Source organism: Drosophila subobscura, chromosome A (assembly GCF_008121235.1).
Source record: "Drosophila subobscura isolate 14011-0131.10 chromosome A, UCBerk_Dsub_1.0, whole genome shotgun sequence".
NCBI lineage: Eukaryota > Metazoa > Arthropoda > Insecta > Diptera > Drosophilidae > Drosophila > Drosophila subobscura.
In genome coordinates, this window is record NC_048530.1 from 9,969,621 (window position 1) to 9,985,698 (window position 16,078).

The 16,078-nt window shown below is 42.9% G+C and overlaps 3 protein-coding genes across 3 annotated transcripts; 2 read left to right on the forward strand and 1 right to left on the reverse strand.

Moving 5' to 3' along the window:
* Positions 1–6,637: 6,637 nt before the first annotated feature.
* On the forward strand, positions 6,638–9,707 carry LOC117900314. Its single transcript, XM_034810647.1, has 4 exons — positions 6,638–6,760; positions 8,574–8,712; positions 9,111–9,240; positions 9,312–9,707. Exons 1-4 carry the CDS (start codon positions 6,665–6,667, stop codon positions 9,541–9,543), a joined length of 597 nt encoding a protein of 198 aa, XP_034666538.1. The 5' UTR covers positions 6,638–6,664; the 3' UTR covers positions 9,544–9,707.
* A 1,334-nt stretch (positions 9,708–11,041) lies between these two features.
* Positions 11,042–11,979, reverse strand: LOC117900309 (TM2 domain-containing protein CG11103). Its single transcript, XM_034810634.1, has one exon. It carries the CDS (start codon positions 11,820–11,822, stop codon positions 11,163–11,165), a length of 660 nt encoding a protein of 219 aa, XP_034666525.1. The 5' UTR covers positions 11,823–11,979; the 3' UTR covers positions 11,042–11,162.
* A 1,123-nt stretch (positions 11,980–13,102) lies between these two features.
* Positions 13,103–14,546, forward strand: LOC117898260 (cathepsin B). The gene is made up of 4 exons (XM_034807517.1): positions 13,103–13,371; positions 13,446–13,706; positions 13,852–14,019; positions 14,075–14,546. Exons 1-4 carry the CDS (start codon positions 13,249–13,251, stop codon positions 14,543–14,545), a joined length of 1,023 nt encoding a protein of 340 aa, XP_034663408.1. The 5' UTR covers positions 13,103–13,248; the 3' UTR covers position 14,546.
* Positions 14,547–16,078: the final 1,532 nt, after the last annotated feature.

The window sequence follows — 16,078 nt, forward strand, 5'->3', positions numbered from 1 at the left end:
CGCTCCCTCTCCCCCTGTTGTGCCTGCCACAGTGCCCACCACTGGGCCTGCCCCTTCGCCTTCCTCTGAGCCTGCACCTGTGCGCCTTTCTGTGCTTGCTCCTGCGCTTGCCTCACTGGCTGCTTTTTTGCCTTCTTCTGTGCCAGATCCAGTGCCTTCATCTGTGCTTGCTCCTTCGCCTTTATCTGTGCCTGCTCCTTCTCCTTCTCTTGTGGCTGCCAGAGCCTCAGAACCTGCTCCTTCGCCTGCTTCTGCGCTTGCTCCTGCGCCTGCCACTGTTCATACTCTGATGGCTGCCACTGGGGCACGTTAGCTACAAAGAACGGAACAGGCTTGGCCGTAGGAGGGAGAACAGGACAAACGCAAAATTAGTCACCCAAATCGGATCGAAGCGGGGGCCTGGTATATAGTTACTTAATTCTGCGATGGTCGGCTGTTCCAAGCTTTGCATTTCCATGCGGCCATGCGGGACAAGTGCTTGAAGGGACCTACCATTACGATTGCGCACGGCATGATCGAGCTCCGCAAGCTCTTGCAGGTTCAGGTCCATTACCAGATTCAAACTTCGTTTAAAACGTTCGTGCTATGTGGAAATCGACTCAAAATTATCATTATACCCGGTACTCGAAGAGTAAATAGGGTATACTGTATTTGTGCGGATAACGGTTGTATGTAAGGCACAGAAGAAAACGTTTCCGACCCCATAAAGTATTTATATTCTTGATCAGCATCAATAGCCGAGTCGATTGAGTTATGTCTGTCTGTCCGTCTGTCCGTCTTGTTTGTCGGCTAGTTCTCAGAGACTATAAAAGCTAGAGCCACCAAATTTTGGCACCAGACTGCTGTATGCTCACACTGAAACCAGTGTATTTCGAAAATGAGCCCCGCCCCCGCAAAAGGGCGAAAACCTCCCAAATCTACAATTTTGAAGATAACAGAAAACTAAACTTCCGTAGGGAGATCTATCTATCTATCAGATCACCAAATTGGGATCCGATTGGATCATTATTATAGCCACAATGAAGAAATTTTCAGTGGCAGCACACTCTGCTTCGCGCAGTTTATGGCCTCTGCCCCTGACACATCTCTGCCGCTGCCTCTGCCGCGACTCTGCAGTGTGTGTCTATAGGGGAGGTCGGCGAGCTAAAGGAGCGTGTTGGCGTGAGTAGTGTTCTTGATGTAGATGACAGATGAAGACAAAATGTTAAATTTGACAAATAACCGCTAAGTTGCAGATGTAGTAATGAGTGCCGGGTATAAAAGTTGTGACGCGTAAGAAGCGTCTCACACGTCCCTTCTCGTTAATGATTTCGATGTTCTATCCGATGGCTGCCTACTCACCCTGCGCGGTATGTAAGTATGTTTACTCTACCGGCATCATTCGGCACTACGACCTAGTACATAGTTCCAATTGACCCCGCTAGAGTGCAACTGAGTAGTTACAGAAAATGGCACCAGAGTGCGACACCCAACTTGTATAGGTGGCGCTTATAATCGCAATGTTCAAATTTGTACCTAATTTAGCTTTATTTTCTATTTGGAACTCACACCAACCACCAAACGCCGTTTTAGCAACCAATTCCTCAGAGACGCGCAAAGAATACCGCCATTTTGGGCAGCTACGTCACTAATGTCGGTACAGTGTGTCCATTCATCTTGCTCACACTGATTGGTTTTAAGGCAGCAAATAAAAAAAGAATTACAAAGAATACAAGCTATATGTACATATACATACATACATACATATATACATAAATATGTAAATACCTCAAATCCGAGCAGTCCTTTGATTCCGTCTTTGGGCAAACATATCGAATTAATATTGTAACAAGTTTACCTCTTTAATTCTTACTTACTTTTTACTTCTCTGAAACTTTTAACATATTTCTATTTTTTTTAAACTTCTCATAATACTTTTCGCAAATATTATATCATCTAAGTAGATCCCTCTCGAGTCTTAATTTTACATGCAACAAAAATTTAATTGCAGTTTGGCATATCGCATATCGATGCTCGTCACAGGATGATGAGTGTGGAGATGATGATGACACGGCATTGTCCTGTCCTATGGGTACGGTCGGGAAAAAAGTGAGGTCCCCCAAATTGATGGTTGCCCCGTTGGGAGCCCCGTTGAAGGTTGATGAATATAAACATCTTCTTGATGTTATCAGTCAGTATTTCTGCACTTTATTGAGTTTTTTCAATTTTACATTTGACATATTACATAATTTATACATCTGTCATCTACATCTACATCACTTCTCACGCCTGCACGCTCTGTTAGCTTGCACCCCTCCCCAGGAGCCGCACACTCCACGAAGCAGAGTGTGGAACGAGAGAATGTGCAAAAAATAAAAAAAGCTGCTGGACAGAGTGGTAGCTAATGGAAATTATTGTATTCCATTTTGATTAACACAAATACAATATACTCTATTTACTTTTCGAGTGTCGGGTATAATAAACAAAGAGAAATCCCATCACCAAAACGTTGCTTGGTTTCTTACTTTTTCTCTCCCTATCTTCGATCATATTACTTCTTCTTTGGTATCTGCGCCATCGATTTATTCAAGCAGTCCAAGCAGGGCAAGCAGTCCATGCAACGGGACGTGTCAGCTGGACACTGGAATATAGAAACATATTTCCGGAATGGCATTTACTTATGTTGTGTGCACGCTACTCTAATCTGTTCAGCTCCATTATATTCCATCCCCATCCCCATTCATCGGAATGTGCATACTATACTCGAAATCTTCTGCTCTCAGATCGTGCCGTGCCGTGTGTGTGTGGAGGCGGGGTACCAAAGCCCGCTCAATCGTCTCGGCATCGCATCGGCAGCGATTAGTGTAATTTATCAGCCGCAACGACAATTTATATGGCAAAGTGGGTGGGGGATGGGGATGCTTTTTGACAATACAATTAATGTTTGCCGTTATCACAAGTAATTGCTGCCGCCTGCTGCTGTCTGCCACTGTTTGCCACTACCACTACATACCGCTCACTACGTCAATGATTGATTATTCGTAAGCACACACACCCGCTCCTCCCGCTCTTGCCAGCACTCCCCAGAGAGCAGAGCTGTAACAATCGGAGAAGCGTTCCATTTGCATAAATAGTTTTGGTTGTAGCCGTACCGTAGTATCTGCAATTAGGAATTTACCAATTCCGTCACGATCTGTGCACCTGCACGTCCAGCCACGGGGCAACAGCCAAGCAGTTGAAGCAGTAGGGGATAGAAGATGCTGGGGGGTTACCGTTAACAGGCAACTTCAACTTTGAATTGTGGGGTACTGTGGGGGTGTGATCTGAACCCCCCACATAATCTTTTCGGTAGGCCCCCTTTTGCTCTCTCACACAAGCAACACACATCTGAGCACAATAGAGAGAAAATCTCTTGTCTTGTCTTGTTTATTTATAAAAATGAGAAAGAAATAAATGTTGTGACTAGTATAGTATAAAATATATGTACATTTATATGTATGTACATATGTATGTAGACACATATGTACAGATGTACATATGTGGATATGTGCGTCTGTGCGGATTTATGTAGTATGAGAATGAATATGTACTTCGTTCGTCGTATATTCTCATTGAAGGAAAAGTTTGTCCGAAAACGGTTTTTAGTGTTGGCGTTGGAGAGCGGCTGCCTTTCATTGGGGCAAATGCCTCTGACGCTGCCGGTACACGCCAATATAAAAGCACATAATATCCGTACAAAATTCAATTTCGTTGTAGTTTACCGAAAACAATTATTTTGTAAATTGTTGTGCCATTAATTACACGAGAACCAAAAAAAAAAAAACAAACAAAAATAAAAAATTAAAACAAGAGAAAAAGTCAGTCGGACGACACAGTGCACTGATTTGTTGGGATCGGTATTGAAAGTGAGACAGAATTCGTTTTCGTTTTCGTTTTCGTTTGCGTTTGCGTTTCGTTTTTTTTTTGTTTATTTTGGTTTTGGCTATTTTCGGAGTGGAGTGGAGACAACGGTAACGGAATCGGAATCGGAATCAGAGGCATGTATCTAAATCGGTTTTAAAACGTATTCCCCCGCCCATCCATCCATCCACCTTCACAATAAACACAAAAAACGTCATATAATTAGATAGGAATACTCATCCCCCACCTGAGGAGTAATAATGCGGAATGCATCGCATTTTTATCTATTAATTTAGATATATGTACATATGTACATATATACATACATACATACATATGTAGATAGGTTTTATCCAGTATGTAATCGTAGATAGGTTCGTATGAGTGATATAATATAAATTGTATCCGTCAACAAGCTCCAATAAGAGATATAATCTAATGAGAGATTATTCAGCAGCAGAAACAGCAGCGGACAGGAAACAATTGAAAACCATCTGGGAATTTGCGTCGGATCTGATGGGAACCTTGAGTGGGGTATGCCGACTTACGAAGAATATAGGCGTGCAGTTCGGATAGAAAAACAGCAATTATGGATGGAATGTGAAAAAAATAAGTAATATTCCTGCCACAGCGATTGGTATGGCCAGCAATATGCTTACGAATAATTATGCAACAAACTGAAATGGTTGTGTATGTGTGTGTGTGTGTGTGTGTGTTTGTATTTTACTGGACTTTGCCACTAGCGACGCTTCTTTCCCAACTTCTGGGTAAATATTACGCTAAACGATAGAAGGGTGGGCCTGTCCCTGTCTCCTCCATTAGCGTACTACTTAGGAGAGATTGCATTGAATACTGTTTGATTATTTTATGACAACAATTGTTGTTTATCGACAACTGTCCGTTTTCGAGTAAGTTAAGGGCCGCTCCGAACCGAGCCGCACACACAGAAAAACAAAAGTGTAATTTTTTCCCAATTGCTAAAACGCAAATTCATTTGACAACAACAGGCCCAACAGGCACACCAAACAGCAGTAAAAACGAAACGAAAATCTCAATCGAAAAATGAAAAGTGATTTCTTGAGGCGAAAGTTATAAACAAAAATTCATTATCTTGGCAATACCATCCATCGTACAGATACAGATACCTTACTCACCCAACCCCCTTACGCTCGGCCATGAAATAAACTGAGAGATTGTTTCTTTTCCTGCGTCTGGGGGCACTGATTGACTATTGACCACACGCCCAGCGCCTGCCCCAAAATACCCGTACTTGGAGATCCTAGATAATGCTACCATACTACGTGTATATTTATAGCAATTTGTTTGCCATCTACGTTTGCGCTTACGTCACGATAGTGAATAGCTCTTGGAAGTCAGCAGAGAAAGATCCGTTAAGCGAGAGCTTTCACTGTACAAACTGCGAGGGAGCACATGAAGCACATGCACATGAGCACATGCCACGCACCGGAGATGAGTCGACAGAATGTGAACGAGCTATTGTCAATGCAATCGATTAGAAAGTGCCATCAATGGATCACATGCCCTGGCCCCCAAATCATAGAAGCATTGCCCAACAGGGGTCAACAGGGTGAAAATTTCTTCTAAGAGTCATATGAAGATATTGACATGTGTGTAACAGTATGGGTATGGGTATGGGTATGGCTATGAATATGGCTCCATGGCTCTATGGCATTGTAACACGGAAACCCTCTTTCAGCCAATCAATTGAGCTTTGAAGAGGACACTCCACTCCAGCACTCGCACTCTGATAGCAAATTGGAACTGTTGTCTCTTCAATTAAACACTAGAATTCAAGCAAACATAGTCCCGCATACCTTATCTAGCCAATAGACTAGTTCCAGGCCCAGAGAACTTATGTACATACATACATATGTACATATATTGCAAGATCTCAGGTTACTAAAGTATGATTCACTTCCACAGCGGATACCCAGAACCCTGCTGGTGGGTATGACTCTGTTTGAGGGCTGGGGATGGGATGCAAGTACCCGGACGGGACAAATTTGTAGTAAGAAACACAAAAATGAAAAAAAGTTTTGCAAAACCCATCTGCGTCATTGCGAAAACACTTGTTCCACACTCACCGCCGCCTCCACCGCCACCGCCCTCTAACTGAAGGGAGGCGTGCGACTGCATGAACACATTTACATACATTCCTAAAGACACATACATACATATGTACGTACAGACAGGTGTACATTAACATGTACATATTGTACATACATATGTATGTATGTATAAACGAGTGTCATGTCATGTCTCTTGTCATGGCGCCTTGTACCGCAAATTCTTTTCCCATGTATCGATTTCGTCAGTTTGTGTTCTTGTCTTTTGCTTATCAGTTATCGATCTACATACAAGTCGAGAGAGGGACACTACACACACACATGGGCACAGACACACACTTGACACCATTGAAGCATTGATTTGGAGGGGGGGCGCCATTGAGTACCTCGCATCACTTTCATTTGGCGGCAATTAAGATCGATTTCGATTTAAGATCATTTTTTTGTTATGTCTAGACTCTAGAGTCGGGCACCGGGGATCGGGCAGCGCAGATCGGAGATCGTACGGCAATCGGCTTTGAGCTGCTGCTGCTGCTGCTTCTAGCAAAGTCACCGCTGACGTTGACGCTGACGCTGACGCTGCGCAGCCGTCGCGTCGCCCGTCGTTTTGGCGCAATCGAAAGTTACGTTACGTTTGGGTTTTGGGTTGGAGCTTTATGTAGACCCGCGCCGCATTAGTCGTACGCTGAGTGTCGGCGATGTTAGTTCACAGTTATAATTTGACTCTCGAAAATAGTCACAGGATAAGATACAATACCCCCCTCTACTCGACCGACATCTACTTTAAACTGCTTGTAAGTCAATCGCTGATCTGTTCCCCTCCTCGAATTTGTTCAGTGAAAGTTCACCCTTCCCTCCGGTATTTTTCTGACTGGAGTCTCCGCGAATTGAATCTGAACTCAAATTTGGCTGAAAAAGTTTCCATTTCAACAAATTATCATGGATAATCAATTGATTAGTATGTATTTGATGTCCGCTGGAACCAGAAATCATTCTTCGAGCTCACCCAATCCACCAACGAATTGAACTAATTTTTGATGGATTTGATTTGCATTGAAACTAATATGAAAATTGGGAAACGAAAAATGATCGTATGCCACTGCCGCTGCCATGACAATATAAATCCCGAAAACGGTTCTGTTCCCACCTCCATCCAGAATTTATTTATAAGCCTTAATTTGTGCAATTAAATTGCAAATTGTTGCCACCGCAAATGATTAAATTAATTAAATTATTAATAGCGCGGGGCAGGCACACACAGACCCACAGGCCAGGAAAACACAACAGAACAGAGCAGCAAAACAGAAGATTATTGTTATATGTGCATATATCATGTGTCAAATACCATATCGTAATACTCCTCAGTATATAATAATAAAACTGTATACATGAACATACATACATAAAAACTACAACTAACTGAACTGAACAGAGCTGAGCTGAGCCGAGCTGAGAGCTCGTGCCCGCATTTCTCCAGTAATTTCGACATGCAACATGCGACGGACTCCCACTACTGCCATTTCGCCATTTCCCATTTCCCATTCCTTTCTATTCAGAGGGTGTTCTCCGATTAAGCGACTCATACACATACGTTAAATGTATTTACATATGTATGTACATATATATGTAGAATATGGAGAATGGAATACAAAATGATGGCCATTGTGGGTATAGTTTTTCGATAGTTATTTGATTCGAATGCAAAGCATGTGGCAGCCACAAATAAAGCACAAACAGAAAACAAAAGCACTCTGCTGTAGCACCCAGAAAGTGTGATTGGGATTGGTATTTTGGGATTCTTAAAATTCCAAACATGAACAGTATCCATTTGAATCGATCTCCCTTTTCCGCAAAGATCCCCCTAAAGGCCCTAAGATCTTGACTTTGGCACGGTTCTTATTACCCCCAGACCATTCCATTCCCTATACCTTCACTGAGACGAGTCTCTATTGTCTTCAATGATCCTCTAAATTTGATTTACGTTTCTGGTCTATCAATTCAAGTGCCATGCAGCTTGACAGCTTGTGTCACGTGCCCCCCATTTTCGGGGCTGGGCTGCGTCTAATTGCCAAACGTGACAGACGTATGACAACCCCTCGCCAGATACAATTCCAAACTCCAATATATAGTGAGATAGTCCCCTTCCCCCGTCGCAGTTATCTGTTGAATGGCCTGTAAACAGTCAAAATCTAATTAATTATGGCCAAATAAATCACTGACATCTGAAGCAGCAGCAGCAGCAGCAGCGGCGGCGGCAGCTAAAGCTAATGCTTTGCCCTCTGCTGGCTGATAAGGGGCGATACGAGACGCTGCTGCTTCTGGCGGTGATGGCTCTTGAAACAATTAATTAGCACGAGAGGAGAGGCAGAGTGGTTGTACCACTACCAGTAGCAGCAGCAGCAGCAGCAGCGTCTCTTGAACGTAAGAGGCGGCAGCAGGCGGAGCGCCATAGTAGATTGGCCAACAATTGGATGAAGTCGAGCGTGGGGTTGCGGTTGCGGTTGCGTCGTTGCTGCAACTGGGCTAATATTTTGATGGAAATGAATGCATTTGAACAGATGTTTCATGGCCGTTTTCTTTTTCTCCAATTTCCATTTGCGTTTCCAGTTGCCCACCCCCTCCACACACACAGAGACAGAGACAGAGAGAGAGGGAGAGGGACAGACAGACATGGACATGCGAATGGAGCTGGAGAGCTATGTGCAGTCGTCGCCAAACACCAAGCGCTTCGTTGTCGAGGATTCGAGTAAGAATAGAAACAGACATTGAGCAGGGAGTAGTGAGCAGTGAGCAGGGGACGCACCTCTTCCGGCTTAGAAAGTGCGGAAGTGCGTTGCCACCGGCACTGGCTGGCTGCTGGCGTGGGCTGCAAGGTAATAAAACGCACACGAAACCTGCTGCCTGCCTCACACGCATTCTGATAACTCGATTCGAGATCATTCGGATCAACGTCAAGTTGAAGTTCAACGCCAGTCGCTGGTGCTCGTGCCCGTTCCCGTGCCGGTGGCGGTGGCGACCCTGAGACGCAGACGCAAAGCGTTAAGCGCATTGCAAAATTGGAGCAACAAATCACTCTCCTCCGCTCCCAAGTCTTATTCCCCCCTCTTACTTACACGCTCTCACCAACACGCTCTCTTTGTGCAGTCACTAAGGTCACGTCGGATGGAGAGCCGCATGGCATGATGACCATGGTGGCGGGCCTGTCCGGACTATTGGCAGCGATTATCATTCTGGCCGTGCTCGCCTCCATGGTGGCCTGTCGCAAGCAGAAGAGGTAAGTGCTTCCTGCTCATCTATTCTACATATTCCTCCCCTATACCCCCATTCTCTCCTCTCTTCGCGTAGCACCACCAGCAATAACAACAAAGAGAACGGCAACAGAAGGCTGAGCAAGAAATCGATGAATGTGGCAATGACCATTGTCGAGGAGCAGCCGCAGCTGGCGGGCAACCTAAATGCAGCCTTCGCCGAGAGCACACTGACCCTCCATGGCCAGGATAAGTACATGGACAAGGATAACGACGACAGTCAGTGGACAGCCAACACGCCCACGTCCGTTGTGGTGGAGCGGTATTAGACGAACGGATGGACGTGTGACGTGGAGACGTGATGCAATGTGAACGCTTGAGACTGAGGCGGCGGTGGCGCCGCCACATAGATTTATGCATACCATTTCATATTATTATTCGCTTTTTTTTAGTGGTTTGTTTAAATATATAACCGTAGCTTTAAACCTTGTTCTAAAACTTGCTGACTTTTCTGTGGTATGTCTGGCAACTCGGACAGCTGCGATCTATCGATCTGGTTCGCTTAATCGAACTGGCAGATATATCGTGGGAGTGCCGCTTGTCAAACGTACAGATGAGACAATCATCTTTGTGTGGACATTTTCACAAATCTTCTTTTGCACGAACGTTTCTGCTATTCCACAATGTGACAGATTCGGATATTTTTTTGCGAACTAGAGGTGTCATTTGTTGAACCATACTAGCGATAATACCGATGCTTTGGTGCTTTCGTTGTCAGCTTTCCGATCAGGGCGACCATTCAAAGCCCACTACTTAGATGCGCACCATTTCTTGCGACAGAAAGTGCTTTATATTTCGCTCTGTGCCCAGCATGACCAAAGTGCTCAAAGCGCATGCTCTCTGGGTACACTGTTTTGTGTTTGTTTACAAAATAAAATCCGTTAAAAATGCATGTTATGTATGAAAGCAGGAGGAGTGTGTGTTATTTCAGTTTCAGCAGGACAGAAATGCAATAAACTTGTGTTTTATCTATTTATAAATTGATACAATGAATACCGAGCATAAGATTAATAAATTATAGTATCCATATAATCAATTTTCGTTTGACTGCACTAATATGATTTAAATCGTCTCCATTTATTGCTCTCTTCTAGCCCTCTTGCGCTTGCTTTGCTTGTTTTCTTCCTGGTGTCTTGATTCTGTCGACAAAAGATAAAACAATTATATATTACGCTACGAGATGGTAGTATTTAATCGCCTCGTTTACTGGTATATTTTCTTGAAGAAAATTTTGAGCATCTGAGTACTGGGCTTAAGCCTTAAATTTTCAGGTACATATGTACATACATATGTACATACATATATTATACATATACCTTTCAGGATATTTGCACTAAGATATTGAGTTGAGAACATATTGAGAAGATATTTAACAGAGACCGCAAATAATGATTATAAAAGGTTTTTTTTTTTTTGAAATCATCCATTTAAAGTTTCCGCAAGGATTAACTATGAAAATCCACCAACATTTTTATATTTTACATTTTTAGCATAATCATTATTAATAATAATTATTTATATCCATCGGTTTTATTATTATTTCGTTGATATGGATTTCCAACACAGATTGACTTGTTTTTGCATTGATTGGAGCCTCCTCTAGGATATTCTTCCCACAGAAGGTTTTAAATGTTAAAATATCATTTTGCAGGAGGCTTAAAAAAAAAAAATAGATTGATTTATCTTTGAATGACATGCTTTTAGCCTAATATCGGTTCTATATACATAACTATGAACATACATGCAGTGTATGTATATATTTTCATTTATATTTAATATACTTGGTTTGGCTGCAGAAGTTTTCAACAATTATATTTATCGTACTTTAAACTAACTTCTAAAATATCACACTAACAACGAACGTGCATACATACGTACATAAGTATGTCTAGACGTGTGGATTCCAATTGCTGCCATCCTCCGGCAGGAGATTATTGGTAATCAACAATATGACATCAATGATCCACCAGACGCCCACACCGCCCATTGTCAACAGCTTGCCCACTGCCGTTCCCGTCTGTCCCAGGCAGAACCGATCCATGCCAAGAAAACCCAGCAGCATGCTGTAGATGAGCGTGGTTACAAAATAGTGATCCGTGTAGCGGACACAGGGCACACCCTCGCGAAGGAAAGTGCGATTGCCGTAGCAATCAATGTCCGAGTACACAGTGCACTGTACCTTTGTGTGCTCCACATCTTCGTAAGTGGAGCCTCCGAATCGCAGGCAGCCGTATCCTTTCTCGATCTTGGCCGTTGCATTGTCCCTGTGATCGATGGGATCCTTGCATTCGAGAAAGTCACGCGGCAAAAACGAGCACAGCACATTCGGCCCCAACGGATGGAATGCCGAGCTGGAGGCGGATATTGACGATGCCGAGGAGGAGCTGGAGCCTAGTTGCATCTGTACGGGTATCACTGACTGGACGGCCGTTCCGGAGCCCACCGTTTGCGGCTGTTCCTTGTCGCTGCGTGCCTGTATGGCGTCGGTGGTTGGGTTTGTGATTATAAACAAGACCAGAATCCCGTATAAAACAACTCTCTGCTGCATCTTGTCCACGATGCTTTTTGTTTAAGTTGCCCAGTTGTATGTTGTCGTATGTGGTAGCTTTCAAACGTTGCATTTATGCTATATTCATTTCAACAATTGTAATAGGATTTATAATCTGCAATCAGCTGCGTAATGCATCGGATCAGTGTGACCGCGGATTAATCGATCAAATATACCACACTACTCTAAAAAATATACCGTAATCTTGAATCATTTTCCTTGACTTTACTATTATATTTAACATTACCAGCTAGTTAGGACTCTCAGCGCTAAAACTATAGTTTTTGTCCAATTCATTAATCAATTTTCCTCAAGATAGGCTAATTCTCATGACTTATTTTTATTGGATTGCTTACAAAATAAGGATCAAACTCACAACGTCAACCAAAAATATTATCATAAAACGTTACGCGATTGGCAACTAGGGACCGTTAATAAAGATTACTAGACTTCTCCAAGGATAACCTATGCAAGTCCACCTAAATTTTTATATAAATATCTATAATAAATAATGATTACTCTAATAACCGAATCAAAACTATTATTGTATGATTTTTAAAATATATATAGCTTTTAATGATAATGAAATCATCTGTCTATTCAATTCTAGTTTTATGTTTTATTCAAGAAAATGGAGTATCGAATTCGAGTATATCAAATTTCTCTCAAACATTTTTTATCTATTCAGTAGGGATTTTTTCTCTGTTTCTTAAGGCATGTTTCCCTATCGCAACATGGGAATTTTCATTGCAGCAACATATAAAAAGGTTAAAAGCAAGTCAGTCTAACATAAAGTCATTCATGTTTAAAAGCATCTTGGATTTATTTGGATTTCATTTAGCATTAATTCATGAAAATGGGGTATACAAAAGAACATAATCGTACCGGTTAACAAACAAAAAGTTGTCAAATACGTAACATTCCATGCCCAATCACGTAACGTTTTATCCTTGTTTTTTAAGCAATCCAATAAAAAAAAGTCATGAAAAGCAACCAATCTGGTTGAGAATTATTCCATAAATCGGATAAAACTAAAGTTTTAGTACAGAGAGTCCTAACTAGCTGATAATATTAATAAGAATATCAAAATCGAGGAAAATGATTTAAGATACGGAATATTTACGGTATATTTTAAAAATGAGAAGGTATATTTTGAGTGTCGTGCGGTGTATTTGATCAATAAGTCCGCGGTCACACTGAACCGCTAATAAACAACAGAACAAAAACATACATAAAGAAGCATTTTTCAACCTATTTTCCCCACAGTTAAAAGCAACGCCTCAGGCTGCTGATGTGTACGAGCTCTGCCAGTGTTATCAGAGTCTATCACCTAAGCTGCGGCGTCATTTTCCATTTATTTTTCTCTTCTGTGTGTGTGAAATTTTCGCTTTGTCAGCGTCATTTTCGCTGGAAATAAAGCAGAAAAATGAAACTTGTACTGCTGGTGGCCATGGTCATGGCGGTAACCGCCGTCTCCGCCACGGAGGAGCTGTCCATGCTATCCAATGAATTCATCGAACTGGTGCGCAGCAAGGCAACAACCTGGAAGGTAAGTCGCAAGAACAAAGATTTTTCCTTTGTGACGTGTGACGCTACTGGTATTTTATGCTTTGAACACTACAGGTTGGCCGAAATTTTAGAGCATCGGTGTCGGAGGAGTATATACGAGGCCTGATGGGCGTTCATCCCGATGCCCACAAGTTTGCACTGCCCGAGAAGAGCATTGTTTTGGGCGAACTATATGGGGACGATGGCGCTGACATTCCCGACGAGTTTGATGCCCGAAAGGCTTGGCCATATTGCCCCACCATTGGGGAGATTCGTGACCAGGGCTCGTGTGGCTCCTGTTGGGCCTTTGGTGCCGTTGAAGCCATGTCGGATCGCGTAAGTTTTGTGCAGGCAGGCTGACCGGTGGTGGTGGCTTATCTGATGCCCTGACCATTTCATTATCGATTCGATAGCAGGCCTTTTGTTTTGCTGCTGCTTTTCGGCTCTTTGTTTGCTCATTTCGAAATCTATTTCCTTAAAGGTGTGCATTCACTCCAAAGGCAAAGTGAACTTTCACCTCTCGGCCGATGATTTGGTGTCCTGCTGCCACACCTGCGGCTTTGGCTGCAATGGTGGCTTCCCTGGCGCCGCCTGGAGCTACTGGGCGCGCAAGGGTATTGTCAGTGGCGGACCCTACGGCTCTACTCAGGTTTGTGTCTCACGTTTGCATGTACATACATATTTATAATTTCCATCAACTGCAGGGCTGCCGTCCTTATGAGATAGCACCATGCGAGCATCATGTGAATGGCACTCGTCCGCCCTGCTCTCATGGCAGTACGCCGCGCTGTCAGCATCAGTGTCAGACCAGCTACAACGTGGAGTATGCCAAGGATAAGAACTTTGGCTCCAAATCGTATTCGGTGCGACGCAATGTGCGCGACATTCAGCTGGAGATCATGACCAATGGCCCTGTCGAGGGGGCGTTCACCGTCTACGAAGATCTGATTTTATACAAGAGCGGGGTCTATCAGCATGAGCATGGCAAGGAGCTTGGCGGTCACGCCATACGCATTCTCGGCTGGGGCGTTTGGGGTGACTCCAAGGTGCCCTACTGGCTGATCGGCAACTCTTGGAACACTGACTGGGGCGACAACGGTTTCTTCCGCATTCTCCGCGGCGAGGATCATTGTGGCATCGAGAGCTCCATATCGGCTGGTCTGCCCAAGATATAAAGCAAATTACTTAATCAATTTTCCGTTCTGCGTATATCGGTTTTTAGCTCCCCTCCCCACCCTATCCTGTTCCAGTCAAAACCGAACATCCTTGCGTATCCCCTCAAGAGTCAGCGCAAGGACAATTGTAGTTCAATAATAATGATAAACCACAAAAACCTGATTGATAATAAAGTATTGTAAACTATCCCATATTGCCTGATTATGATTATACTCTTATAATAGAGCATTGCCTCTCCAGCCTCTTAATCATATTCATGAGGCTAAAGTGTCAGTGAGGCTAGCTGGGAGCTGTCAGCTTCTATGCCTATAGTATTTATTTTGCTGTCGGTATCAATCTCTGGAACTTGTTTTGCGTTTCGCAGCCACAGCTTGAGCGATTAGAGTCTGAATTGATAAGTCAAACACTGGGGGGCGGCTCTGTGTATGATTTATGTACACTGCGGTACACAACATTTAGGCCACCATTTGGTGTATGAATATGCTACTATCTAATGTGGTCCATTGAAGCGTGTAACTAGCAAAATAGATGACTTCTAAACAAGACTTGGAATGATGATTGAACAGGCATCATAAAACGCATCTTTAAGAGCCATATATGGATGTTAATCTTAGAGACTATAATGCCTAGTGGCAGTGGATTTGGTAAGGGGTATGGTTACCCCTCCAAGTCACAAGTGTCTGGTTGTGCCTCAATAGTGATGTAAGAATCGATCGTTATCAAAGTAGGTCAATTATGAAATTAACATTGGACATTGACAGAACTCTTTTATGAAATATAACATGCAGTTAGCAATTAAGAAATGCTGACAGTGGGGTCTCCGATACCTTCAAGACTTCAAGACTCCTGTAGATGCTGTGAAATGGAGTAGGAGCAGGAGCAATGCATATCCTTTTACTGCATTTTTACGCAGCAAGAGATAAGGCGACATCTGTTATGATCAATAAAACTTACCAGCAGCTCAAAAATCAATCTTTCTTATCAGACAAGTACAATTTTTTAGGGAGACCCCAGCAGACTGCATTTTTTTAGGTACATAGATTAGCAAAGCAAAGTTATTTCCATCAGTAAACCTCTAATACTAGCCCTGTTCTGATATCTGATAGAACGAGCACTGCTTTTCAGTAATTGAACTGCCAGTAATAAAAGAAAAAACAGCTGTGCACTCCCCCAGTTTTTCAGGGGATATTACTCACCCACCCATATGCCGTGGTGTCATCAATTTAATGGTACGTTGGGTGTCGTCCCCTCACTGCACTGCTGCTCATATTTTCCAGTCACTGATTTAATACCCAGAGATATTTAACACAGTCTTGTTCTTAATTTCATATTCGCAAAAAAAAAGTGGATTGAAAGTGAAAATTTTTTTAATTGTAATGTGATGCCGCAGTCATAAGGGTATTTTTCCTAGAGCAGATCTGCTGCATCTGTAAATCCTCCACTGGTTTGATCCTCCCCGCTTCAACTCGTTGGTTTTGTTTTTTTTTTTAAATAGCATTTTTTATGTTTATTTTTCTCGTTTGCAACATCAA